Genomic DNA, 26,695 nt, shown 5'->3' with positions numbered 1-26,695 from the left:
ATGCAGTAGTACCGGTTTGTTTTTAATCGCACAAGGAAGCAAGATAAGAGGGAAAAAAATTATTATTTAACTACAAATAATGTCTTTGTTCAGTTTGATTTTATAAGCTGGCAGGAAGTAAAGTCCTTGCCCCCCCCCCAAGGGAGGCATCTACTGCTCTCTCAACTTTCTCAGGAATGGAAGAGGAAGAGAAGAGAAGGAAAAGACAAGAATGTCAGATGTGGACAAACAAGGCCTGTTCTGGGAGCCACATGCACAAGAAAGCATGCCTTTCTTATAAATTCAATAAACACCAAAGGTTTGTGAGGGCAGCCATCCTGTCTAATAGATTTGATTTAACTGCCCACCCCAAGGCTGGAGACTGAGCTTATTCTAGTGTCTAGTGACGCCTGGAGCTACTCTTAAGAGTAAGAGTACTATACTCGTAGATTATTGTCATATCTGTTACTGATAATTAGTCATCATACAAGAGCACTAGTGCCTGTTCTTCCTGTTTTCAAAGAAATTTGTCAAACCTGCCCCACTGTCAGTTTTCATTATTGTTCAAGCAATGCAGACGTACAAAAATATAGTACAACTCATGAACTCATAAAACAAATAAAAAACAAACAAGACCTTTGTCACTGCTGAGAAGCAGTTTCAGTTAAAAACAACAAACATCATGACCGGTCTCACACTCAGTGAGGAGAATCAAAAGATAGCTTCCATTTCAAAATAAGTAATACTGGGAGAAAACTCTCTGGCCTTTATTCTTGTCCAGCAATCTAAACCAGTGGTTCCTAACTTTTTGGGCTTGTGGCCCCTTTGTGACCCCCAATGACTTGCCTAATAACTGCCCACCAGAGATGGCCAAAGGCCTGGCCCTACCCTACCTTTGATTGATAATCAAAACCCTAACCCTGATTCTCTTTCAGTAACCCTAAACAATCTTCGTGCCTAAACCGACCCGACCTACTTGTCAATCAGAGGCAGGGTAGGGGCAGGGCTTTTTCCACCTGGTGTGTGAAAATAAATATGGTGTCTTAGAGCACAGTCACACATAGGCGAATGCAGAAAAATGGTGCGGTCAAACTTTATAGAAGTTAAATCTCACATAAAGCCACGCTGCGGATTTGCTTCGCTACAGGATGCAAATGTTGTATGAGCCTTGTAGCTCTCACAGATTGGAAGTGAACAGGAGGCAAAGGTTCGCCTCTGCTACATTCCCTGTATGATTGACTGTGCCCTTAGACATTGCCACTTGAAATAACTGACCTATCACAGCATTGTGTGTAGCTAACTAACTAAGTCCAGGAAAAATGTTGACAGAAGAATTCAATCACTACTGATTTAGCAGTAGATCTCAACAGAAGTTGAAGTTGATTGAAAATAATGGCCAAGAAACATATACGAAATAGAAAAATATATATAATTTTCTGTCTTATTTTTTTTAATCATCTGGTCAGCCTTTAGATACCTCCTTGGAGATTCTGACCCATGGCTTTGGAACCACTGACCTAAATAACCAGTCTGAACAGCTCTATAGAAGTCACCTGCACTATATCTGGGAATTCAGCCTCATATAGCTTTGATAAATTATAAGATAACTAATCTTTTATCATCTGATTATGATAACTTGACTCATCTTCCACTTATGTGTGATTTGTGTCCAGATCTGTAGCTTTCTTTACATCTAATAGCACCTAGTTTCACAGTGGATCAACAAGTACAGAGGCCAAACCAGCCCTCAGCTTCACTTATTGTTACTGGAGAGCAGAGGCAGGAATAACAGCAGTAGAGACGTGAAAAAAGAGACTGAATAGACAACAAACAAAAAAATGTACAGTTATTACTTAAACCATTATTTCTGATATGTTAGTTCTATATATGTAACACTGTTCTTCAATGAACTGGATGCATTTCTAGTAGATCAACTGTATCTAACATTATCTGAGGATAAGTGATTGATTATAGATTTGATTTGAAGTAAACTTTCCATTGTTTTGTTTTGGGTCTGGGTGACACCATTCAAACTGTACAGAGACATTTAAACTGAGGAAAGACAAACAGAAACAATGTGTGTATCAGCAGGAGGAGGACGACTAACGAGGAGGACGACTCTAGCTGAGCTACACAGGGCTGTGATCTGGAGAGGCGTGTGTGGCTGTCACCATCACACACTCATTGGCTGTGTCCCTTGTGCTGCGAAGGCCCCTGTACAGCCTCTCATCCAGGTTACCAGTCAGTTTGTCTGTGAGCTCTGCTGTGATGGTTTGCGGGCCGTAGCATGAGGAGTCAGGCAGCTGAGGGGGTGAGCGCTCGTCCGGAGGCTCAGGTGGGAGTCCTGACTGTTTGCTGTCCTCTTGAGGGTCAAGGTGCTCACTCAGTCCTTCATCTTTCTCTAAGACAGAGGAATGAGGAGGTGGCGGAGAAGATGAGGCGTGTTCCTCAGTGTCTCTGACAGTGGCGCCTTTGCTCCCATCCTCAGTAGTCGTAGGCTCTACCTTCAGAGTGTCGGGAGTGCTGCCCGTCCCATCGCTGGTCTCCTCGTCAGGAGCACTGACGATGCGGGGCAGGGTGCTGTGGTAGCTCGTGTCCAGCGGGTAGTTTACACTTTCTCCCCTCCGTAGGGGAGTCCGCTGTCGCTCAAAGGATGACTGGAAGTGTCTGACACCAGGGTCGCTCCACTGCTTGTGCCGCTGCCACTGCTTTCGGAGGTGGATTCGGGACCTGTGTTTCTTCAGTGGTGATTCCAGCTGATCAAACTGAGGGTCGTGGCGGAGAAACTCATGGAAGAGTGCGTCCGTCTTCTCGTCGATGCTGTAGTCTCGTCGGTGCAGGGCTGGTGGTTGTGGTGAAAGTTGCGCGGCCTCTCGCGGTGTGAGCATCTGACCATATGGAAACCAGCTCAGTGAACCGGGACCTGTTTCTATGGAAACTCCACCACTGGCTCCCAACAATGACTCATCTTCTGGCTCCTCCTCGAGATGAGACTCGAAGCTGTCACCTATAGTTCCACTTTTCCCTGCACTGGTGAAATGGTGCCTTTTCTCATGGGCTGTCCTGTCCTTCGGGCTGCTGCTGATGCTGCTGCTCCCGAACAGCCGCAGGTCTTCTGGACCTCGGGATGGAGCATCTATCGATGCATAGCCGCTATCCATCTGCAGCAGTTTACGAGTCCCTGTTTCTCCATCACTGGCCCCTCGCTCTGATTCTGTGCTTTTCCTTTTTTTACCCTCCTTTGTACCCAACCTCTCATCCACGTACATCAAAAAGCCCTTGTCATCCTCCCCACCTTCTGCCTCATCCCCTAAATCTTGGGATGTGTAGCTGGGGAGCCCTCCTCTCTCTGTCTCTGTTCGTCCACCCAGCGAACACACACTTTCCACATCGCTGCAGACAGAGCTCCTGTCATTGTTGCTGCTCTGATCAGAGGCGGCATACTGTTCCAGTGTTGCGCGAAGGGTCCAAATGTCTCTGTAAAGTGACTGGGGGTCCTGGGGAACTTGGGGCTCCAAGGGGTCTGCACCTTCCCTTTTTGCCAGGTGCAGAGCTTCGTCTTGTGGATCAGGGGATAGGCCAATCACCCCTGGTCCTCCTTGTCTGCAGCGGGGCTCCACCATCACCTCTACCTCTACCCTGTAGTGTACACACAGGGATGAGAGAGAATGAGGGGAGGGGGTGCAGACATGCAAACAAGTGTCAGTGTCAGTGCATATTACCGTTACACTTTCATCTGAGAGATGGCTGTGTTCACAGTGCACAGAATGATTTTCATGACTGGCAATGGGTGCTGTTGCATGTCCTTAAACTGAACAAAGCTGAATAATGACACCAAGTGTGTTTGAAATTCACTTTAACTTGGGAAAACAAATTTAAAGAATGCACACTGCTTGCAACATCACTGGAGAGATATCAGTGGCAAGAAACCTCCTGAAGTTTCTTAGCTCACCGCAGCGTACCAGAAATTCCTTTTATTTTTAACACTAAACATCTGCAAACATGCACAGGAAATACTAATTCAATTTCATCTAACATCTAGAGAAACAAAATAGTTATATAAGTGCTTGTACTTGGGAGGTTATTTATGTTGCATAACCTAATATTCAGCAAAATCTGGATATGTAATTGCAAAATTAATATAACCAAATTGCAGTGACATTGCTCTCTTGCAGATATCATGCTATTATCCAGACCATGTCAGCAATGGATGCCAGATATGCCAGATTTATTCCCTGGGATCCAATTTTCAACTCCACCCTCCACAGAAAAAAGTATACTCTGGAAATCCCCAACATCTGGCTCGAATCATGAAATTGGGTTTTAAAGAACTCTTTCTTAAAGGAATCTTATTACATATAAATCAAACTGTGGTCAAATAGTATTTACAGTTAGTCAGCATGGACTGGTTAAATGTAATTTAATGTCATTAAACTTTGAGAGTTACGTTTTCTAGTGACCAGATCACTCAGATGTTTTTGCAATGCAGTTTGACAGAGGTTATAAAAGCACATGTTCATGTTAAGGCAGAGTGGTTGACAATCAAATTCCCCTTGTTTACCTTTACATTACATTTTCTAGCTGCTGAAAAAGAAATGAGTGCAAGGCAGCAAAGCAGTGGACAGGATGAATGGCAAGGGAATTAAAGATACCTGCCGAGGGAGGGGGGTGGTGTAGAGGGAGGCGAGAGGAGGCGTGTGGTGGGCTGGGTGCGGCCGTAGGGGACGTCCTGGGTGCGGGCGATGTACTGGATGAGGTCTATGTGGTGCGCGTCGTTGTCGTCCTGGTCCATGCTCTCACTGGCGGCACGCTGGCGCTGGAACTGTCTCCTCTTTGGCGAGCCTGGCTCATAACAAACATGTGGAGAGAGAAAAGTGTGAGTTCTGCAGGTTGGGTAACAGCAGGCAGGAGTGAAGTGACACTTAATTCGGGGAAAAGCTTTCCATCAACTGGTGAGGTCTCTGCGGGGGGATTTAGTGATCTTTTTCTTCTTCTGTTGGAATAATAGAAAACTTGAGCCTGGGGATGAGCAGGGAGAAGTGTGTGTGTATATAGGATGTAGGGGGATCGGCAGGGAGGATTCACTTAGGGGCTCAGGCTGACTTGGAAAGACCAATCTTTGCGTCACCGAGCCATCTGTCTTGTGCCTGTGTGTATCTGTGTGTATATAAGAGTCTTTGCAGCCAGGAGGCATCTCACAGGTGGTTGCTGAAGCCCCCTGCTCATTCTCTATTTACCAGGAGAGAAAACTGCCAAAAATACCAACAATGCAAATATTTGGGAAATAAAGTTAAGCATGATTATGACAAAGAACCACAAATAATTACAAAAGTTTTCCCTGCACTGGCACCAGATTGGTTCTAAATATAATACAACAGAAATAAACACCATCAAGGATCCATTACCTCTAGTGTCCAGACTCGAGGCCCTCTGGCTGCTGTCCAGCTTCCATTTCTTGATCTTGAAGTAGGGACTGGCCCCCTCCAAACTAGCATGACGCCGCAGTTTGGTGAAGAATTGTAGCACGGGCCCCTGGCTTCCAGTACTACCACCACCGCCACCAGCAGGATGGGCATCACTTCCCACGGTGGCCCCTTCTCCAACGCTGACACTGCTGCCTCTGCCCCGCGGTCCAGGTCCCATCATCTCGATCTGAGCAGAGACAGAAACACGGTGAGAAAGAAAACAGGCCAAGATTAGCGGCGTGTGTATAATCTACACCGACAGTGATGTTCCACACAGGCTTCCTTGTTTAGCCATCACTTGCGTTCGTCCTCCCTCAGGCTCCATGACCCTCTAATGTCCGCGTGGATGACTCACTTGTTGGCTGGTTGGTTTACTGACTTAAGAAATCTTATCACAGATGATTAACTCCAGGAACTTCGCGTTGACCTAGATACTAGATGTGCAGTGGTATGTAGGTCAATATGGAGCTCTTAAAGGTGATTTGTATGTACACTCACTACTAGGAATTTGCACTCATGTTTTCTTAATTTTCAGCAAGAAAGTCACTGCTAAATTTCTTAACCATTGTGAAAATGTAGTTATTTTTCTTGTATAAAATATTGTGTATTTGACAGTAACTGGTGGTAACTTACAGAGCTGGAGCGATTGTCTTTAGTGCTGAGTGCAACAGTGTTCTCGCTGAAGCTGGTGTCCACCACAGAGTTGAGAGCATCTCCAGGGAGGGCACAGCTGGGATTGACACTCAGGCTGGTCAGCGCTGTTTGTGGAAGGGGGCACAGCATTGGCTGTAGGAAAGAACACCCTTTTACCCCTTTTGAATCATGTGTTTGAGCATGCACATTTTCTGAAAAACCCTAGTCTGCTTTAATACAACTATTATGCTGCACTTCTAAAGTATTTTCGGTAATAGCCCATTATAAGTGATTGGACAGCCTCACCTAAAGGGGAAATCAATGTTCAATGTTGAATTGAGCAGTCGGAGTCCCCAGATTGCTCTTTGGGTACATTCGCCTGATACATTTTCTCGCTTTGGCCAAAGTGATTGATAATCTAATTGCTCCCCAATCAAGAATAGTTCAATATCAGGTCTAAAAGCAAGTACAGACTGTCACCTGGAAGATGGAAAGTGCTGACTTAGCGACAGGGCGCATCTTCATGGTGATGGTGTTTTCGGCCGAGTCGCACTCGTGGATGGTGACTATCTTGAGGGCCGGGGGCGGGATGTGGAGGTGTGTGAGACGGGCGTTCTTCAGGTGGTGAAAGTCGCCCTCGGTCAGAGTGTACCTGGGGTGCGAAACAAAAAGCCCAATACAAATCTGCACAAGATGACACATTACACAGGAGACAAACTGCCAAGGGGAAATATCCTACTCCAAACTCATCACGGCTACCCAGGAACCTGCTTTTTTCGAAGAGTTTTCAGGATCAGGGCCTTAACAGAAAATTAGGGCACTGGAATAATGAGAAATTGCGAGAGCTCGTTGTGTCCACATCATACATTATGCATTCTGGATTAATTCTTAACCCTGAACAAACATATAAGTGAGATAGACACTGTCAAATACGTCAATCCTTTAATCACAGAAAGCAGTGTATGGTCATAAATGAGAGTTCATTTTTAAATGTGGGCTTCTTGCTCATGAGTCGGCTTTCTGACCTGCGTCCCTTCTCCTGGGTCTTCTTGCTGTGATCGAAAAGTGCCGCCTCATTGAAGGAGACACGGCGGCCTGTGGTGCCTGTGGAGAGGAAGCGCTCTGTCTCTTGATCGGGAGAGCTGACCATTGACAGGCAGTCTGACTCATCCACCCTGATGGTGATTTCTATCCAGACAAACAAGAGGGGAAAAAACAGAAGACATGGACATTTAAGTAGATAGAGTAGATGAAGGAAGAGCAAGGGGTGATGGCAAAGAAAGATTAAAGTGCACTTTGAGTTTATTCCTGGTTCACTGGTAAGAGGTTATTTTAGGTAGGTCAATGCATTCCGAAATTTTAGCTTAGCTTACTCTGTGGCTCTTGAAATATCAAAATCTACATTAATAGGAAATGTCTCAACAACATTCGTGGTCCCCATGAATGAATCCTACAGACTTTTCCTTCCATAATCACCAGTAGGTCAAAATGTTTCACTTATCAAGGGTTAGAGTGAAACATGACAACATCTACGAAATGGTTCAGCGCATAGTTTCCAGAAGATGAATCCTTATGAATCATGATCCCCAGTCTTTTTTCTACTGCCATGAGGTTTTCATTTGTGGTTTTTCTGAAAAAATCTGGGTAAATATTTGGATGGATTACTTTTTGGTAACATGCATTTGTGTTCCTCTCATAATGAAATGTAATAACTGTTTTTAAAATGTTCCCATTACTAAACTAATGACATTCCCATCAACCTCAGCTATGATTTATTTCAGGTCTGAGGCCAAAGTCTGGCTTATGTCATTGAGAGCAATGTGTGCTGATGGGTCACTGTGTGAGAAAATGTTGACGCAAGTAAACATAGTAATGTTTTGCTGAGGGACAATCCTGAGCCACCTGAAGGTAAAGAATACAGTCAGCCATCAAAAGAGCAAGTCCTGAACCACTGCCCCAAAATCGAAAGATACTCAGTAGAGTATCAAAAATAGTGTAAACATATCGATTAGCATATATTTGAAAATAATCACTGACTCCCATTTAAGGATGAATGCTCGGGCAGGTCCCATCTTTGACCTAGGTGGATGCTACAATTATTTTTAGACGTAAATAAATGCCAAATGGTTGATTCTGTCATGAGAGGACATAGATGGTGTGTTGTGCTATTTTCAACCCATGAAATTAGCATGCTAGCATACGACTGCTACAATATCTAGCCCCTAGCATAGCACTCTCAATCTTGTTAAATGGTGACATTCCAAGTAATAGCTGATGTTCCATGTGATATACTGTAGGACTAGTACCTAGCTCAAGCAGAGGTTTTTCATTAGGTGGGGGTGTCCTATGGACTTGCAGCTCAGGGCAGTGCCCATGCATGAACCACAATGTTCCTAGGTCAAGTATTCTTAAAGGACGTTTAATTGCATATCACCCTTCATCTCTTTCTACTCATTTCCTTTCATATTTGAACTGTCAAATGTGCATTAAAGACATTAAATATGCCCAAATTTCAGTATATTTAAAAAAAATCCTACATTTGCTGTACTGTATAGAGTCTGGGGTCAAACATCCGATGTTCAGACACCTTTTTGAAGGATGATTATGCGAATATGAAAAACTGCTGACTGTAAAACTAAAAACAAAAAGCCTTACAAAGGGAGTTGGATGCCAAACTGATGCTGCCTTTTAATAGATCATTTTCACTCAGTCCACTCACTGGTCCCAAAATGTCCAAATGTGTTCCAGGAATGGCACGGCTACTTAAAGAGATTGGGTCGAGATCACAATATTTTAATGGACATTACACATTTGTGCTGATGCTATAAAAATATGCCCGCTTCCATCAATTCAATCCCTCCATCTCCCAGCCTTGCTGTCTCCATTACTCCTCCCTCGTCTCTTTATCTGTTTCCTCTATCCCTACATCTCTTTTTCTCCTGAGTGCGTTTTTCTCTTACCATGGGTGGGCAGAGACTCCTCCATGTAGGTGGTGTTGGTTTTTTCAGGGTCATCGCTGGCCCTGGGGCAGGAAGAAACATTCAGATCAATGCGGTGACATGATTACACCCGAAGTCTGTCTTTTATCTATCGGATCCCGCTGATGTGGGCAGCAACACGGGCGGCCGCGGTGATCGGCAGCACTACTGTTTGATCTTTGTGTTTGGCTGGAGTTCACATACACATACAGGTCATCAGTGGTAGAATCAAGCCGTAAAAATACATGATGGTAGAACTGAATGTTCACTGAGGCTGTATAATCAGCAATGGCCCAAATCATTGCCAGTAATTTGATAACCTCAGGGCCGAGGGACCTCTCGAAGTGATAAAGCTGGTGCTATATTGGATCGCATGTCTCCACTCATTTTTAAGGGCACAGAGAAAATTCATAGTAAAGGTCATATCGTTTAGGGGATGGATTAGTCTAAAAAGTGCCTCTTATATCCCATGTCCAGCTTTTACTTGATGAGGCAGAAAAATGAAAATGAAAAGCTCTTTCCAGTCATTTTTCTCCCTCTGATTTCTTTGGGCAGAGATATGAGAGCTTTATGTGTGTGCCAGTGTGTGTGTGTTTGTGTGTGTGTGAGTGTGTGTGTGTGTGTGAAACGGTGTGAAATGACCTGAAGGATTTCTGCGTCCACCCTGATCTTCGCTTCCTCTGTCTTTCATTTCCTCTGTGGCTCCCGCTTTCCCATACCTTATATGTGAGTTTGAGCGTGAGCATGTGTGTGTGTGTGTGTGTGTGTGTGTGCCTCTCTGCCGTGCACTGGGTTGAGACGTGAGAATAATCAGTGCTGATGGCTGCTATGAAATCTCATTACACTCATCATTTGTACCAGTCTGCTGATTCTCCTCCGGTTCTCCCTCGCCTTTTTCTCAGCCTCTCTGCCTCCCTGTTTATCTGTATCTGTCCAGTGTGCTCTTGTACGTTTAGGTGTATGTGCCGATGCACCGCTGCCGTGGAGAGGGACAAAGCAACTCAAGGGTGCCATGTTACTGCTGAATGAACACATGATGAATCACAAATAAATGAGCATGAATATTGAATGTGCTTCCACCAAGGTGTTTTAATAAGAGCCCCACAGGGGGTGCTGACATTCAAACAGCACATCATTTTAATGAGTGAATGCACTGTGCTGCTGCTCTGACATGCTTAGCCTACATCAGGCCGGTTACATAACTGTTGCGATACAGCTCTCAGTCTTTCATTTGTTTAATGGATCACTGTATTGTGTGGCAGTGGAATCATAACAAAGACGGGTTTGGGAGTCACTTGGGTGGAGTACACAGGAAGTAGTTATCTTCATTGGAAAGTGCAGTGAGAGTTATCTATTGTGTAACTTTCCACATTCAATATCAGTACTGGTCTGTTTAAATAGCAGTTGCAGATTAGTCAAATTTACTGTGTGTGTGCGAATGCGTGTGTGTGTGTGTGTGTGTGTGTGTGTGTGTGTGTGTGTGTGTGTGTGTGTGTGTGTGTGTGTGCGAATGCGTGTGTGTGTGTGTGTGTGTGTGTGTGTGTGTGTGTGTGTGTGTGTGTGTGTGTGTGTGTGTGTGTGTGTGTGTGTGTGTGTGTGTGTGTGTGTGCAACCCCTGTGCACCTGGTGCTGCAGACTAAACTACCTCATGAAACCCAATATAACTTCACCACATTCAATAACCTCAATAGAGGTGAATGAACATTTTGGCCTATTTTCAAAACAACAGACATCCAAAAGTTATTATTTATGACAGGGCTCAACTGTACAGCCCTTACATCGATCCTAACTGTTGGTTCCTTTCAGTGCTGTGGAGTTTATGTACTACTGGAGTCTTTACAAGTCGCTCTGCACCAGAATGTCAGGTTAAACTGCTTAATGTACAACCAAACGTTTTTTTGCGTCGCACCTGTCACAGCATTGCCCTCCATGACAGCATCGGCGGCAGGTGATGAGGAGGACCGAGATGAAGATCAACGTTCCTACCAGGAAGATGGAGAGGATCACCAGGATGAGCACGTAGCCATCCTGCTGCTCCTTGGCCTTGAATGGGATCTCCTGAGACAAAAAGATGGCAAAATAAAATCGACCTCAATCGGAAAGAGGTAGACGTCTTCCTGTGCTGAGTTTGGACAGTCTGTACGCTGGCTTAAGAGTGAGGGAGCAGCAGGAAAATCTTCCCACATAAACATTAAAGCTATGGAACCACTCACTTGTGGCACCCTCTCTTACTCCTTATATCCAGATCAGATGTGAATTAGGGACATTTTTATTTTACTTCAGTAAAAAAAATAAAAAAGTTCATAAAAAAACTGTATTAACATACAGTGACAGACCATAAGAAAGCCATTAATTCAATTTGACCTGATGGTGGCAACTGCAGCCTGTTCAGTGTAAGTGATTCATATACATTTGCAACATGAAATGCACGACACCTAGTAATACAGTGGTCTAGGTTTGCAGCTGTTTTACGTCCAAAGTAACAATAAAACATGCAGCTTCAAATATTGATCTGGCTCTACTGGTTGTTCGGCCGGCCTAAAGTGAATCTATAAATGCAACAGTGCAATTAATCAATAAGTGCCAGAGCTGTTAACCTGTCTGCAGTGCACCTTAAGCTATGGCAGAGCTCTCTCAGGGAGGACTGGAGCTGAGTAAATTAACCACCCAACGAGCACCGGTGGAGGCTGTACAGTAGCTTATCCTGCTACAGTGTGCACTTATATAGTCAAATAAAATCAGAAGACAGCTTAAAATCCCCCCCCCTTCATTAGAAAAAGACCAAAATGAAAAGTCCATATGGGCTTCCAATAAAAGAAGGTGAAAAGTTAAAACCATGCACACCTATGTAATTTGCTTTATGACCGATTTACTACCACAAAAGATACATACAAGGAGGTTATGTTTTCATTGCCTTTAGTTTGACTGTCAGCAGGATAACTCCAAAACAACTGCACCGATTTACATTAGATTTAGTCAAGGTGGGCAGCATGGCCCAAGCAACAACCCATATCATTTTGGAGTAAATAGATCGATTCAGGATTTGGATCAATTTCATCAGATAGTTTGTTAGCCTTGATGGAGAAATGTGCCCTTCTGATAGTCTATGTATTCTTATAGATTTATGACTACATTGTTATCATTTTGAATGTAAAATTACAATTCAATTACAAAACAATTCTAACAACAAAATAGTGTGTAAAAAATAGTAATAGTAATAGTAAAGTAGTTTTCTGGTAGGGTCTCTATAGTACTTTTTCCCACTGCTACAGTCAACCGTACTTGAAATTTATTATTTGAACATGAAAAGACATCTTAAAATCTGTCTTCATTTAAAATAAAAACATTTCAAAAGTCCATGTTGACCTTCTAAAAAAAGCTGAAGCTTATCATTATGTAATTTGCTGCATGATTGTGATCAACTACCTCACCAGATATATGGTTTTGTTCATAGTATTACCTCCACCAAATTGATTTCTTTGTGACAGTATAGGCAACAGAACACTGGGCTTGACAACTGTGTGAATAAAATGATGAACGGCAACATGGGTTGGGAGAATAGAGACGGTTATGTAAAGATAACACACTCTGGAGATCAGAGTGATGATCTGGCAGGTGGAGTGTAACGCTGACCTCTCTGAGGGAGAACGCACAAGCAAGTGTTAATGAGCGCCGGACTCTGGCGTCACGCTGTAATTTCTCTGCGAGGGGAAATTAAAGCTGAGATTAGATCAGAGATTTGATTATTCCAGGTCCAGGTCAGGATGTTCTCTATTAGCCAGTCAATTGGTCAGAAAACAGAATATGGCAAAGTATGGTTCTGGTGCTGAGCGAGACACACACACACACACACAGGAAGTTGGAGAATAACCCCGTGGTGACAGGCAGGCAGACTTACTGTGGAGTTTTCTGGTAGGATGTTCCAGACGGTAGACTCATTGCTCATGGTCCAGGCCAACTAGAGAGTCCCCCTGAGAGATAACACATGCACACACACACACACAAACACACAGAGGAAATGACTGTTACTGGAGCTGTTCATCAAATCACAGAGTCTGCCACCAAAGATGCTGCAGTTTATCCAGACATTCTCTGCAAATAAAGGTGAAACAAAACTTTGCCGAATGCGTACAATGATGATTTTAGAAAGATGTCTGCTAACAGCAAATTCACATTTATATTACCCTGTGTAATGTGATAGAGAACGCACATTGCAGCAGAGGAATCTTGTGCATGTGGAGCGCTGTGTGTGTACAGAGTTTGTGCGCATGTGCTGAATCCCACAAAGGATGCAAATGTCAGTATCGTACCTGTAAATTATCACCCATGATTCCTTATCAGCCCAAAGACTCTCTATCCTACTCCCACACACACACACACACACACACACACAAACAGAAAATAGAGAGAAACACCAGCTCTCACTAACTGTGGCTCCAGTGGCTTTCAATACCATAGCTGTAGGATGCTTTCATTCCTACAGATCATAGGCAATAATTCTGCTGCTGCTGCTGCTGCACCAAACGCCTACTCACTCACACACACACACACACACACACACACACACAACTCACTCACTCTCACTCTCACACACTCTCCCACACACACAACTTACATCCACATCCACACACACACACATGCACACACACCCTGGTTAGATCTACTCACCCAGCAGGAGAGAAGCAACATGCCAGCAGCACTCAGCACTCTGCTTGCTCGCCTGCCAGTCACTGCAGCACCTCTCAACTTCTGCACCACAACCTGTGAGCTATCGCTGAGCTCTCCGCGGCCGACTCTGCCAAAATCCCCCCCTGCATTCACGGTCCGAGCATGCAAACTGTCAGGCTGTGACCAGAACGCTTCCCCCTCTGTACCACATCCTGCTCTCCTACCAGCCGAGTGTACAGCTCTTACCCTGATGGAGGTTCAGCGCGCAGTAGCAGCAGTTCTGGATGTGAGTGTGTATCAGGCTGTGGCTCCGGAGTCTCCTCCTCAGCTCCCTTGCTGCATCCTCAGCACCTCAGCCCACCCAGCCCCCTCAAGTGTCCCCCCCCCCCCCTCCCCCGTCAGGGCTGGCCCGCTGGCCTCGGAGCAACAGGATGGCAGTGCTGCATGGCTGATAACAAGCACACACATAACAATAGCAATGATTTGTTTAATTATTCAGTTGTTTGAGTGGATACGTTTTTATATTACATTAGTGCTTTCTGCATTCAGGCTCTCCATTTGCAGTGATGATGATAGAAAGCTGCAATATTCCTCAACACAGCCTCATCACATATTCTTTATTAAATTCTTACATCAACAGGCTAATAATGAGGTAAACCTGCCTCATTGTATAAATCATATTATATCGTATATCTGCTTGTAATGACAAGTTGCCTCATATCACAGATATCTCTATAAAGCGTAATGAAATAATAGGAGATAATGTATGAAAACAAGCCATAAAAGTATATTTATCCTGACACGACCCCTGTAGATTGCTGTATTGATGACCTGGCTGAGCAGATGGTGAGACATGGGAGTCCCAGTAATACCATATCCCGTCCTGCTCAATGAAAAAAAATCGTTATATACCAGCTGCCTCACTCATGATCATGGTGTATCACTGTCGATTCCTGCAGCCTTTTTTTTTTACACCCAGTCCCATGCATTGATTTCCCCAGCACCTCCATACAATAGAACACAGGTCTAATGTTTTATTACACACCTCGTAGTTAGTTGTTTTTATGGAGAAATGGCTGCACAAGAGAAAGAAAGCATCTCGGTCCTTATTGCTCGGTGCCGCAAGATTGTTTTTCTCTTCTCTAGAAGAAAATAAAGAGCATCGGCTCTGCCACTCGCAGTTGTTTCCTTATAGGGGATTGATTGGCTGATACGATCTTTGTGAGATCGCATCGTTTTATGCGACGGAATAAAGTAAAACACTATACGGGCGAGCTGCAGGTTTCATCCAGGAAAATAGAGGATAATAAATGCACCATCGTGATATTTCACTAGAGCTCCTGATCTCCATCAGTCCGCTCACACACACACACACACTCACACAAACACACACTCACACACACACACACTCACACACAGAGGAAGCAGGGTAGAACTCACGGTTTGAACTGGTTGCACAAACACACACGATCACGGAGCATCACGGAGCGAAGGAAGGAGCCAGACTTACCTACTTCAACCAGTCTGGTCCATGCGCAGCGGCGGCGGGGCCCGGAGCCAACAGCGTGAAACTCGTCTCCGAGCACTTTAATGTGGATTTCAAAGGCTAAGAGTATTTATGAATGAAACCCCACCGCTTAGGACACGCCCACCACCCCGAGTCACAGAGGCGCACCACGTGACGCGCAGAGCGAGGCAGGGCTGAGTGACTGAGGGGTTTCTCTGCTAACACGATCCAGATGTGGAGCCACAGCTGGACGCAGAGATGGTGCCGGTGCCAAGTGAAGCAGAGACAGGAGGAGGCTTCTTCTTCATGACCCTTTCTTTTATTGGTTTGTGTAACATTGGCTGTGTAAAATGTTAGCATTGAAGCAGTGAAGGTCTGATAAACGTGTCTGAAGAACTTGGTCCCAGACCAGACTGATGGGTCCTTGGCCATTGTGGCAACATATAACACACGCTATGGGCGCCATCTAGTGGCAGTGTGTGCACATTGGCTTCTAACTTCGAAGTAAGCTCCTCCTGTACTATTTGAGATAGAAAACTGTTCTCGGACTGAGTGGAAACAGTCTCAGCTACTAAATATTATAATTATTTCTTGGGTTCAATGTGTTGCTCACAAGTTCACAAGTGCTCGCCTTAATTCACGGTATATAATTTTTTGTTTTATTATTGCTGAAGCGACACAATAATAGTTATAGTATAAAGTTATAATTATTATAATAATAATAAGAATAAACTTTATTTAAATAGGAACCATGTTACAAAGTGTAATAAAAAATAAGTATATAGCCTAGATAGATACATAAGTAAATAAATACATTTATTACATTTATTAATTACAGTCTTTTAATGATGCATTCCAGAAAGCAGGTGGATTAATTGGAGAAGAATATGGGGTGGAAAATAAACAACTTTTTTTTAAATTCCACTTCAAGTACAACATCAACAATAAAGCCATGTTATAATCAAAATGATAATAAAACAATATCAAGACTGAGCGGAGTCTTGAAAATAGACATACAACAAAGTAATAAAAAAACTGAAATGATTAAATGTAAGAAGTCCATCTGGAATTATAGTGCACAGATTATTTACGCAATTTTATGTTTTCATAGTCCGGTTACTTTGATGAACCCAAGTGAACATTGGGCTGAGCTCTGTGCTGGCTTCTGATTGGCTGTCTGTCTCTGGTGCTCGAACGACTACACTACCCTGCATCCTTTGCGACAGCGCAAAGGCTTATGGGTCGGGTACCAACGTCCTTGTCCTGCCCTGCGCACACTGACCGTCTTCACGCCGGAGCTCCGGGATCTCTGTCATTCACTCGTACCTGAACAAGAAGCGACTTTCCGACATGATGGCAGCGAGGTTTCTCCGCCGGGCTCTCCCGGTGCTCAGGCAGGCCCGGTCCTACGCAGAGGCGGCCTCCGGTGCCCCGCAGATGTCCTTCACTTTCGCCTCCCCGACACAGGTAGCTTAGTTCACGTTAACGGCGAGGCTCCTCGGGCCCAGGCAGCTAGCCGGCTAACTCTCTTTTATTGTCCTCTTAAATTCACCGTCACATTTGACATGAAACAACCATCACCTCCGTGCTCGTGTAGCAGTTTTTGCACGTATGCTAACAGTAGTTGGTGCACACATCTAGTTTTGATGCAGGCGGAGTTTGCATTGTGAGAACAGGGGGTTAGCTTAGCTGGCTAACGATAGCGAGGCTAGCTGTCATTCAATGTCTTTGCCCAGCGGTGTGTCAGTGTGCACCCACCGAAGATGTGACCTTAAAGCGCTGCTCTGTTTTGAACTTTACACACTTTAAAGTACACGCCTGCACACACCCGTGTTTGGAAGTGTGTGTCCTTGTGGATCAGTCCCAGAGTAACCGTGTTAAAAGCTGAGCTCTCTAACCTTGAGCTCCATGTCAGTGAGAAGGTCCCGTCTCACTGTGTTAGCACATCCAGTCCTGTGTGGGACTCTTATTGAAAACTAGAACATCACTCAGTAGTGTGCATTCCTCTGCCATTGCCCAATATTCCCCTTTATGAAATCATATTTATATTCTCCAGATTTTTATTTGGGTCTGCACCAACTTGCACACGTTTGTGAAAATAATTAAATATGCCGGATTTCTTTCATCAAGATCCACGAATTGTTTTTGCAAGAAGTATAAAAACAGTTCGAAGAACTCTTTATCTGGCAATGTTGAAGAAAGTGAAAACAGTAAATGGACCCGCCCCCTGATCCAGATCAAAATGAATGGGTTCTTTGCCGACCCGCCCCCCCATCTGTTCAATATTTTTGTGTAATCCTGCAAACCATTGGACAAACGGTTAAATAAGTAAAAGCTGATGAAAACATGACCTTGTCAGAAGATGCTATGCTCTAATCCTGTCTCTCCTGTTTGAAGTCTGGCAGCTGCGTCTTTGAGCAGTCACTACTTTGAAGTTCAATTGTTTCATGAGTGTTTATAAATCATTCACTGCATCTCTCCATCCTGTCTCCACTTCTGTCTCCAGGTATTTTTCACCAAGGCCAGTGTGAAACAGGTTGATGTGCCCACACTCACCGGGCAATTCGGTATCCTCCCTGCCCACGTCCCCACCCTGCAGGTGCTCAGGCCCGGCGTTGTCACAGTCTACAATGACGACGGCTCCGCTGTCAAATACTTTGGTAAGACTGTGCTTCACAAAGTGAATAACTGCGTCTCAGCATGGCTGTGATATTGTTTTCCTCCTGAGCAAAATTTTCCAGTATGTATTCCCATGCGACAGAGTGTGAAGACTGTGCAAATAGCTTGTGATATACAGTGCATTCAGAAAGTATTCAGACACTTTCACTCATTCACAGCCTCATGGTAAAATTGTAGATGGTCGATATAACATTAGAGCTCATTCCATCCATGTATTGACAGACAGCACGGACAACCAATGATAATGAGAATAGCGCCACGCCGAACCAATCATTTATATCACAATATATATCGATATCGACTGATATGAAAAAAAATATTGTGATAAGGTCTTTTTCCATATCGCCGTGTGACGAAGGGCACAACCAGGACTTGTATCTTTGAATTTTCAAAGTCTCTATAAATTCAAGGTCTTGTTTTTTGGCTCATCTTTTCAATCTTTCTGCCCTCTCCACTCCATCTTTCCTCTCTTCCTCTCTTTCATCTCCCCATCTGTTCATCCCTGAGATCTATCTTCTTTCCCTTATCATTCCCATACCCATGTTTCCACACTGTCTATGTCTCTAACATGTAAAAATTACATTGTCACGTCTCTTACGTTGAGCTATAGCAATGGTGAGCAACGAGAATCAATCGAGCAAGTGGGAAACATTGTTAACTGATTATTTTGTAGTGTTGTAATAAAAGTTCGCAGTACAGTTGGTATATTTGATCAATCTATCAATGGAGACTAATCTCATTTATTTTATTTTCTAATGTATATTTTTACAAGTGATAAGTGCTAATTTTGGACCCTGGCTGCAACATGTCAAATGTGAAATAAAATGAAAGGGTCTGAATATAAACTGTATTATAACCAAAAAAAATTTAAATATACATATCAAATCACATGCATTAACATGATAGAATTGAGACCCTGTGCTTAAATTATTGAATCGCGTGACTGCTCCCATACGTCTGACCACCGAATTCCTTCTCCACACATAGCATTGATTTTAAAACTGAAAATGACTTGTTGTTTGGATGTTTAACTCCTTTGTGTTTCCACAGTGAGCAGCGGATCAGTAACAGTCAATGCTGATTCTTCAGTGCAGCTGTTAGCTGAGGAGGCGTTTACCTTGGACCAGTTCGACGTTGCAGTAAGTATAATGGCTTTATTACTGAGCTGCATCTGCAGAAGTATGAGCATGTATACCATGTGAAAATACAAATGTTTCTTAACCTATTTGTTAACCAGTTGCAATTCTGCAAGTCAGTGAGCAGAACATTTAGAGACATTGGGTTTTCAGGATTATTCCATCAGTGTAATGAAAGCCTTAATTTTTCAACATTTGACTAATCAGACATTTCTGATGTCTGAGAAAATTGTAGTTTAATATTCTTGAAATTCCATTCACAATCTTCGGTAGCGTTTTTAAAGACAGGCGAGTGTAAGATTAGAAGTTTCATCATGTATCGAAAAGAACTGTAATACAAACGGCACCATGTAAATCACAACAGAACACTTCTGCTACTGTTAAATAATTGTTTAATTTGAAATTAGAAAAGTTGGGGGTGGAAACAACAACATGATCGTCTGTACATTATGTTGCAGATCAAAATGCATCATGACCTTCCTGACACAGTCCAAAGATACATTGATCCAAAGTTTCACAAAGGCGGGACAGTTTTGTGTAGTGTCCCACAGGTTATCCTGTAATTGCATCAATTAAGTCTGTATTTGCTTTAATGATTTAGCCAGCGAATGGTGGCATTGATCTTTTTATTATCAAGTGTGTAATGGCTCTGAATGATATTATAGTACTTATTTTTAGTGAGGTATATAAATGCTAGAGGTCAGTCTTTGTGGCATCTAGTTATCCTGTGTGAATGCGCTGTTGAAGTTGAGAATGGAGATTCAAAATATTACAATAAGTTTGAATGCTCTGTATGTGTTCATCATTGTTGACAGAATACGTCATTTGCAAAATCCGTTCTACCTGTTAAATTGCAACAGCCATTTAATTTCCTTTGGTCCTTTCAATTTAAATTATAGCTCTTTGTTCAATCAGAAGCTGGTTGTCATCTCTGTCCTGACATTTTTCATCTCACTACCACGCAGTGCTTTTCTTTATACCTGTGGTGTCCTTGAGCGTTAGAAATCCTGACAGTTCTGTAGTTCCACAGTTTAGACCTCACTGTGGAGGCGGGCGAGAGAAGATTCATTTCTCCTTTATGGTTATGATGGGGTTTGTGTTTCAAGGCTGATGTCGTCATCAGCTCCAAAGGTCAGCATCAGTATCTTCGCCTCAGAGTACATGTAAAGCACATTTTTGTCTCACGCGTAATAGAAATGGAAATTGGAGAGATTCTTAGGCATTGAGTATCTGGTCGTCACAGACGCTTAGCTCAGGTTCTTGTAGCTCTTTGTTTTCTGAAATCCCAAACCTGCTCATTGGAGGAGTCTTTGTTTTACTTTGAACTCTTTAATGTCTTGCACGGACGACTCTGTCTTCTACAAATTATAACTGCAAAATGTCAGTCCAGTGCGTGTGAGTCAATTCCTCATGGATCTTTTATGTTTTAATGAGATTTGTGTGACAGGTGTCCATATCCAATTTGTTGAGGCGTGCATAATCCCTGATTGTTCTCCCTGGTTTGTCTCCCAGCAGGGACACGGTCTTTGACAGCACAGACTATTCTTTGAGCCCACACTAGATTTTCTTCCTCTCTCATTTTGATCTGCTGCGCTGATGAACACCTTCCAGCTGATAATTAGCCACCTGATCAGAGTTGCAGTCTGGTCCTTGTTTAAATGTCAGTCTTGTTAATGCTAGGCTGCATTATTATGCACTCACTGTGGAGGTGTCTCCCTTTGACCTTGGCCAGTGTCACTGTCAAGTTGACTTCATAGCGGTAAATTCTTCTTCTTTTTTTTTCCCGCCCCTCTCGTCATCTTCCACTCTGCAGTAACAATGCACATGGGCCCACGCTGTTAATAAGGAGAGAAAGGTCAGTCACTGTTGAGTTATAGCAGATGTGTCAAATCCCTACTGGGAGACCTTTAACTTCCAGCTATGTTTGGCATTTCTCGTTTCTAATCGCTACTGTGACAAATTGAGCTTTCACAGCAAAGAGGCAGAGGGGATTTTCTCTGCCCGTCTTTCTCTGCACTTTTCAGTCAATCTTGTGCAGCCTTACTGTTGACTTTTACATTTTGGTTGGCATCAGAGCGTTTGACGATCCATCGTAGTTGATAATCATGTTACTACTTGGACTGTGGGTTCGAGTGATAAAAATGCGGCTCGGACTGTAATTTTCTATCTGAGCCAGAGAGAAAACTTACCGATATCTCCCCAAACCCTGATGTTTTCCCTGATTACAGGCAAGTGTAGAGTAAAAAATCAAGTAGATAGCCCATCCAACATGACCCAAATGACCCAAACCCATTTCAGAATTTTTGTCTGAAACTGGCTCTGGCTTGGTTATTCACAGTCTACAAATGATTAATGGGGTGATCGGCCGGTTTAGAGACGTCATCAAATCTTATGTCGCTAATGGCTCCCACTTCAAACCTTGAGTAGAAATGAGGTTCAGAGGGGAAAATTTAACATTATCAAAATATGACCCAAAACGACGACAACATCTCTACTCCTTTAAAACAAAATCTCAATTCAGGGCTTCATCAGCCTCTGCCCTGTACTGTCTCTCCTTTTCATACTTTTCTGTTTTCTGTCCATTTTTAGGCTGCCAAGGCCAACCTGGAGAAGGCCCAGTCTGAATTGGCTGGAACATCTGACGAGGCAGGGAGGGCAGCGGTTCAGATCAGCATAGAGGCCAACGAGGCCATCGTCAAGGCTCTGGAGTAGAACTGTGGTACGACACCTCAGCTTCTGCACCATGAATAAATTATCAGTCTTTTTCTTTTGCCCAGTCCAGCACTAAATAATTACATTTACAGGAAACCAGTGGTTACGTACATATATTGAGTCTCGTTTTATTTCCGTCCCACTAGGTACTTTTTCTTTTTCTTTGGTGGAAAGCAATGGTCCATCTCTGTTTCCAGCTCAGTCACGTCAGTGTCCAGGAGATTCCATGCTTGCTTTGTACAGTGGATTAAAATAAAAATAAATTTATTTGGAATTACCAGGTGGTGAAGTTTGTGGTATTTTCTTTAACTTTCAGGTCAGTTTTCTGTGTTGTGTGTTTCTGCCACTTGGGGGCAGCAGATATCCGCTATATTTGCACCAGAGCACTCGTTCTCAGATTCTTATTCGACTTCAAACCACAGTTTTTGGGAAGGAACCATAATATTATTTGTCATATAACCTCTGCTGGACATAGTTTCCTCTGACAGGCCCTCAAAAGAAAGATCCTGTTTCTGAATTACAGAGCTGTGTGTCAGCTCCTGTATCTGGTCAGAGCTGAGTCACTTTTACTGTTACAGGGTTGGAGGTATTTGGACCAGTATTTGTATTCAGTCACAGCCTTAATTTTATGTTGGCAGTGCTTGTTTGTTATGAGCGATGACCTCAGGCTTGTGCGGGCCAAGCCAGGAAAGTCCTCCATTGCCCATCCTGTGGAAAAACTGGGCCTTTCTCTTATTTCATAACCACGAGCTTGAGCTTTAGACTCCGGGAGGCGCTGATCTCATTCACGTGCCGATTGAGGCAACCGGTTTATTATGTATGTCAAAATATCTCTAGGGCCTTTTAAGAAGTGGAAGTGTTTACCCAGAATCGCTCTCATTGCTAATGTGCAAACAGAAACTGCTGCTCAAATGGCTTATGAAACAAGGCTGACTTTTCTTGTCTAAACAGGAAAATTAATATATTGCTGTCATTACAGAAAGCAGACTCTATAATCAGTGAACATAAAATGTGTTGAAATATCTTAAAGCACATGTTGTGTGGACTTGCAGAATGTGACTTAGATCAGTATCCATTAATAAAAAATATAGTTCTCCAGCTCTCTGTTCTCCCTTCCAGTCTCTTTGATCAAAACCGTCACATCCATGCTACACACACACACACACACACACACACAGCAGTACACACTCATACTCACTCATCAGGCAGCCTCAGGGCCTGGAGACATGCGAGTGAGTAACACTTCAGACAGACGAGATGAAACGGTCACGTCAAAACCACCACTTCTTTAAATCTAGATTTATGAAGGGGGATGTTGAAACCGAGCACTGTTCCATTCTCCTTTCTGCTCCACGCTAAGACGCCACTGTCGACCAAAGGCAAAGCATGAATTGACCATGTGTTTTCCATATGCACGCTCTCCTCTCTCAGGACCTTTCAATCTTTTTTGAGAAACGACACTGCGAATGAGGAACTGATATTTTTATCTTTACCACGATTCGTTTTAGGTGTGTTTCATTGTGTGAAGAAGCACGACTGAGTCAAAGTACGTTCATCTCTGCCTCACAGCCTGAAGAAGTAAATGTCTCACAGACAACCTGTCTGACCACAGAGCTGAAGTGCTGTACGTTGATGTAGAAGCGGTGAAGTGCCGTGCATTGCTAAAGCACGATGAGTATGCAGTGAGAGCCCTTACCCAAGAGCCACTCTGTCTCGGGGCTGATGAGGCCTGCGATAATAAGTCACTGTCTACATTTATCTCCCATGGATGACCATGTACTGTAATTATAAAGATTGAAGTGTCTGCATCTGGGAGAGAATACGATGATAAACACCGTGACGATCCATGCTGTCATCTCTGAGCGCCGAGCTTTGTGATGGCTCACTGAGCTGCACAGCTTTGACTGAGCGAAGCAGCCGGTAACAAAGGAGCAGGACCAGCCCATGTGAATCATCACATTTCCTTTTAATCCGTTTGCAGTGTTTCATTTTTTGTATGGTTTTGTTTGTTTGTGTGTTATTTTTCTCTCCTTTTCTGTTTAAATAAAGGATAAACATTAGAGTAACATTTATTTGCATAGAAAATTTGTATTAGCTTGAAACAGCCAATCTTGTGTATACCTGTATTGTTAGATAGATATGCTATTGTGTGCACATAACACTCTTTAGTGCTAATTTGCACATGTTAGCGTGCCAAACTTGCTGAGCCATAATAGCAGGCAAAACCTGTCGTACATTTGCATGTTAGCATTTAGCTTAAAGCACAGCCTCACGGAGCTGATAGTGTGGCTAATTTCATTCTAAATGACTTCAACAATTCATTGATCCTTAAAATAGTTTTTTTTAATCTGATGATTTATTTAATCATCTAGTTGATTATTGATTTAATCCAGAGATACTGTCGATGCTCGACCAATAGCCACTCTATTATAACGGTAAATCATGACTTTCCACTCCGTTTTAATCGCATCAAATACCTAATTAAAGCCAAACTTGTGTCTGGTGTGAAAGGAATTACCTATTATATTTATTTGCTGTGTACTTTGACCTTTGAGTCTGCTCAATATCCCATCCGCTAACATAGAGGAGGTGAGGTTTATGATCTACACGGCAGCCACCGGGAGGCGATCAAGACTCCTTGGCTTCACTTTTTGGAGCCGTCATGTCATCCACAGTCAATGGAGAAAACCTTCATCAAGTCAGCAGGGCGTTGTTAGGCACATGCAGGCATCTGTCAGTACAACGGTAACACACTTCAATCATAAAGCCAATGGAAAGAATCAAGGTGGAATGTTTTCTCCATGTGCCGTCAGAAAACCAAACATGACACTTAGGCGGATATTTTCCCCTGTGCCGTCAGAGCGTCTTGATACAGTCTTAGTCAGCAGCCGAACTGACTTACACCTCATCAAAATTGAAACACAGACGAGAGTCTCTCAGTGGACACTCAAACCAAAACGCTCTTCATCTCTTTCATACCAAAGCTGTTATTAGCCTCATGGAATCATGGGACACACTTCACATGCACCCCAATTGACATCTCACTCCTCGTGCTAATGATAATTCATGCACCTGACAAAACTGAGAGACCTGTTAATTTATCTGGCACGGCGATGAAATAATAAAAAAACGGAGTAATGGGTGAATAATAAGGCAGATATGCATAAAATGAGGGAGGGATAGACGACACATTATGAGGTCTCTGGTGCTCTGATTTGATATGAAAAACAGTCACATGGGCCCAAATTAGTCTCTTTTGTTTGTTACATAGAGTTGCAATTGTTGGTCATTTGCAGATATAATATTGTCTAGCCGCAGGGTTTGGCTAAATATTCTACAAGATACTGAGAGTGAGAATTGGAGGAAGTTGAATATCCAGGGAAGGTAAATGCTGCCACCGTTCAGCCAGCTATAACTTTGGGGATTGCAATTTCTTCACATACCTGTAAGTGACATAAGTGCAACATATTACACATTTCATCCAGCGTGCACAGTCATCTGCCTTGGAGCTTTAATATATTGTGGATGTCATGTGGTACAGATAGATGCATTTTAGGGGCTCCTGAAAACTACATTTGCCGCCGGTGAGATATGGTCAAACACGGTTAAGTGTGCAACAAGGGGGCGAACGGAGGCTCCGCGGCAGGCAAGAGAGAAAGAGAGGAAGCCGACTGAAGTACTGAACTTTTGGTAGGACTGTGTAAAGAGGGGGCCTGCAGACTCTCAGTCAGCTGTCAGATACTGCATCCAGCCTGGTAGTGGGAGTAGGGCCCTGACACCAGCCTCCCACCACTCTGCCCTGTTTGTGTCATCCATTCTTACAGCCTTCCATTCCACACAAACACCCACCCGTCAAACGCACACCACACACACACGCAGTCAGGCACTACCACAAACACTCAACCAGACGCACAAACACAAACATATTGCAGCCTGTGCCAGCTAGGTAACATTTCTACAAATAGCAGTGTGGGCATTTGGGAGAGAATCGCAAAGCCGCAAAAACGGCCTGCTGTAGAGGTGAGATAATCAGCTTTGTGGTGAGAGCAAATGGATGCTGAGTGGCAAGGCAGGTAATCACTGCAGTGTTTTTGTGGGAGAAGGGAAGAGTGCTTTTTCCGTCCTGATGTGTGTCTACGTGTTTTCACAAAGAAGTGAGCAGCTGATTCAAGGACATGCGGGTATAAACATTACCACTATAGGCACCTATGACTGCATATCTACCACCTACACTGTCTACATTCAAATAGGAAATAAAAAGACGTCAAAACATACCTCCGCCAAGGCCAAACAGTCCCTTTCAATGCACAACAAAATCCACCGAATTTCACACACTCATAAATATCAGTTCCTGAAATGTGTCTGATTTGTTTCGGTTGCCACTTGGTTTCATCAAGAAGCACAAAGGATTCCCTGGGAAAACAGTGAAACATGCCCTATCCTGCAACGTTAAAGTGGATGAAAATCCTGGATCTGCCCCCTGATCTGGATCTGCACCAAATTGTAATGGGTTCTTCCCTAATCCAAACATCATCCTTCCTCCAAAGCTGTTTCCTGACATGCACTGAACTAGGGACTGTACGTGAGAACGCAAATGTCCAAGTGAGAGGCTCTGGACTTTCTCCTGCCAGTCCCCTGGTAAAAACTCTGTTAATGTCCCAGTGAGCCCATGTGTGAACTCACCAGAAGATTCTCTGGAGGATCCATCGCAAGCAGGTGGGCACATTGATGATGTTTCTAGCATTGAGACATACGCATAACTGGAAAAAAAAAAAAGGTCACACATATCTCAAGATGAAAAAGCAGCGGCATCCATGTGGAAGACACCGAGAAAGATGTCAAGAGAGCTTTTAATAATAATCATAATAATGATAAAATGTAATTGTATAGCACCTTTTATACAAGAAATGCAGCTCAAAGTGCTTTACAAACATGCTT

General features: G+C 43.4%; 2 protein-coding genes across 5 annotated transcripts; one reads left to right on the top strand and one right to left on the bottom strand.

The window, feature by feature from the left end:
- Positions 1-730: 730 nt before the first annotated feature.
- On the bottom strand, positions 731-15,604 carry cbarpb (CACN subunit beta associated regulatory protein b). 4 transcript variants are annotated; one of them, XM_034583014.1, is made up of 11 exons: positions 15,234-15,603; positions 13,970-14,171; positions 12,954-13,026; positions 10,965-11,113; positions 9,038-9,099; positions 7,103-7,265; positions 6,558-6,729; positions 6,078-6,230; positions 5,385-5,631; positions 4,632-4,821; positions 731-3,618 (listed from the first exon to the last, which is right to left on the bottom strand). In XM_034583014.1, the coding sequence occupies exons 3-11, from the start codon at positions 12,999-13,001 to the stop codon at positions 2,109-2,111; spliced, it is 2,694 nt and encodes an 897-aa protein (XP_034438905.1). In that variant the 5' UTR covers positions 13,002-13,026; positions 13,970-14,171; positions 15,234-15,603; the 3' UTR covers positions 731-2,108. The 4 variants fall into 4 exon arrangements, with proteins under 4 accessions (XP_034438905.1, XP_034438907.1, XP_034438908.1 ...); XM_034583016.1 differs by having other exon boundaries at positions 15,238-15,603; XM_034583017.1 differs by lacking the exon at positions 13,970-14,171 and having other exon boundaries at positions 15,234-15,604.
- Positions 15,605-16,462: 858 nt separating this feature from the next.
- Positions 16,463-22,041, top strand: atp5f1d (ATP synthase F1 subunit delta). Its single transcript, XM_034583291.1, has 5 exons — positions 16,463-16,697; positions 17,737-17,890; positions 18,960-19,048; positions 21,635-21,764; positions 21,904-22,041. Exons 1-4 carry the CDS (start codon positions 16,581-16,583, stop codon positions 21,755-21,757), a joined length of 483 nt encoding a protein of 160 aa, XP_034439182.1. The 5' UTR covers positions 16,463-16,580; the 3' UTR covers positions 21,758-21,764; positions 21,904-22,041.
- Positions 22,042-26,695: the final 4,654 nt, after the last annotated feature.

Source organism: Hippoglossus hippoglossus, chromosome 4 (genome assembly GCF_009819705.1).
Source record: "Hippoglossus hippoglossus isolate fHipHip1 chromosome 4, fHipHip1.pri, whole genome shotgun sequence".
Taxonomy (NCBI): domain Eukaryota; kingdom Metazoa; phylum Chordata; class Actinopteri; order Pleuronectiformes; family Pleuronectidae; genus Hippoglossus; species Hippoglossus hippoglossus.
The sequence above is the reverse complement of the archived record's forward strand: the minus strand, read 5'-3'. Positions and strand labels throughout refer to the sequence as shown.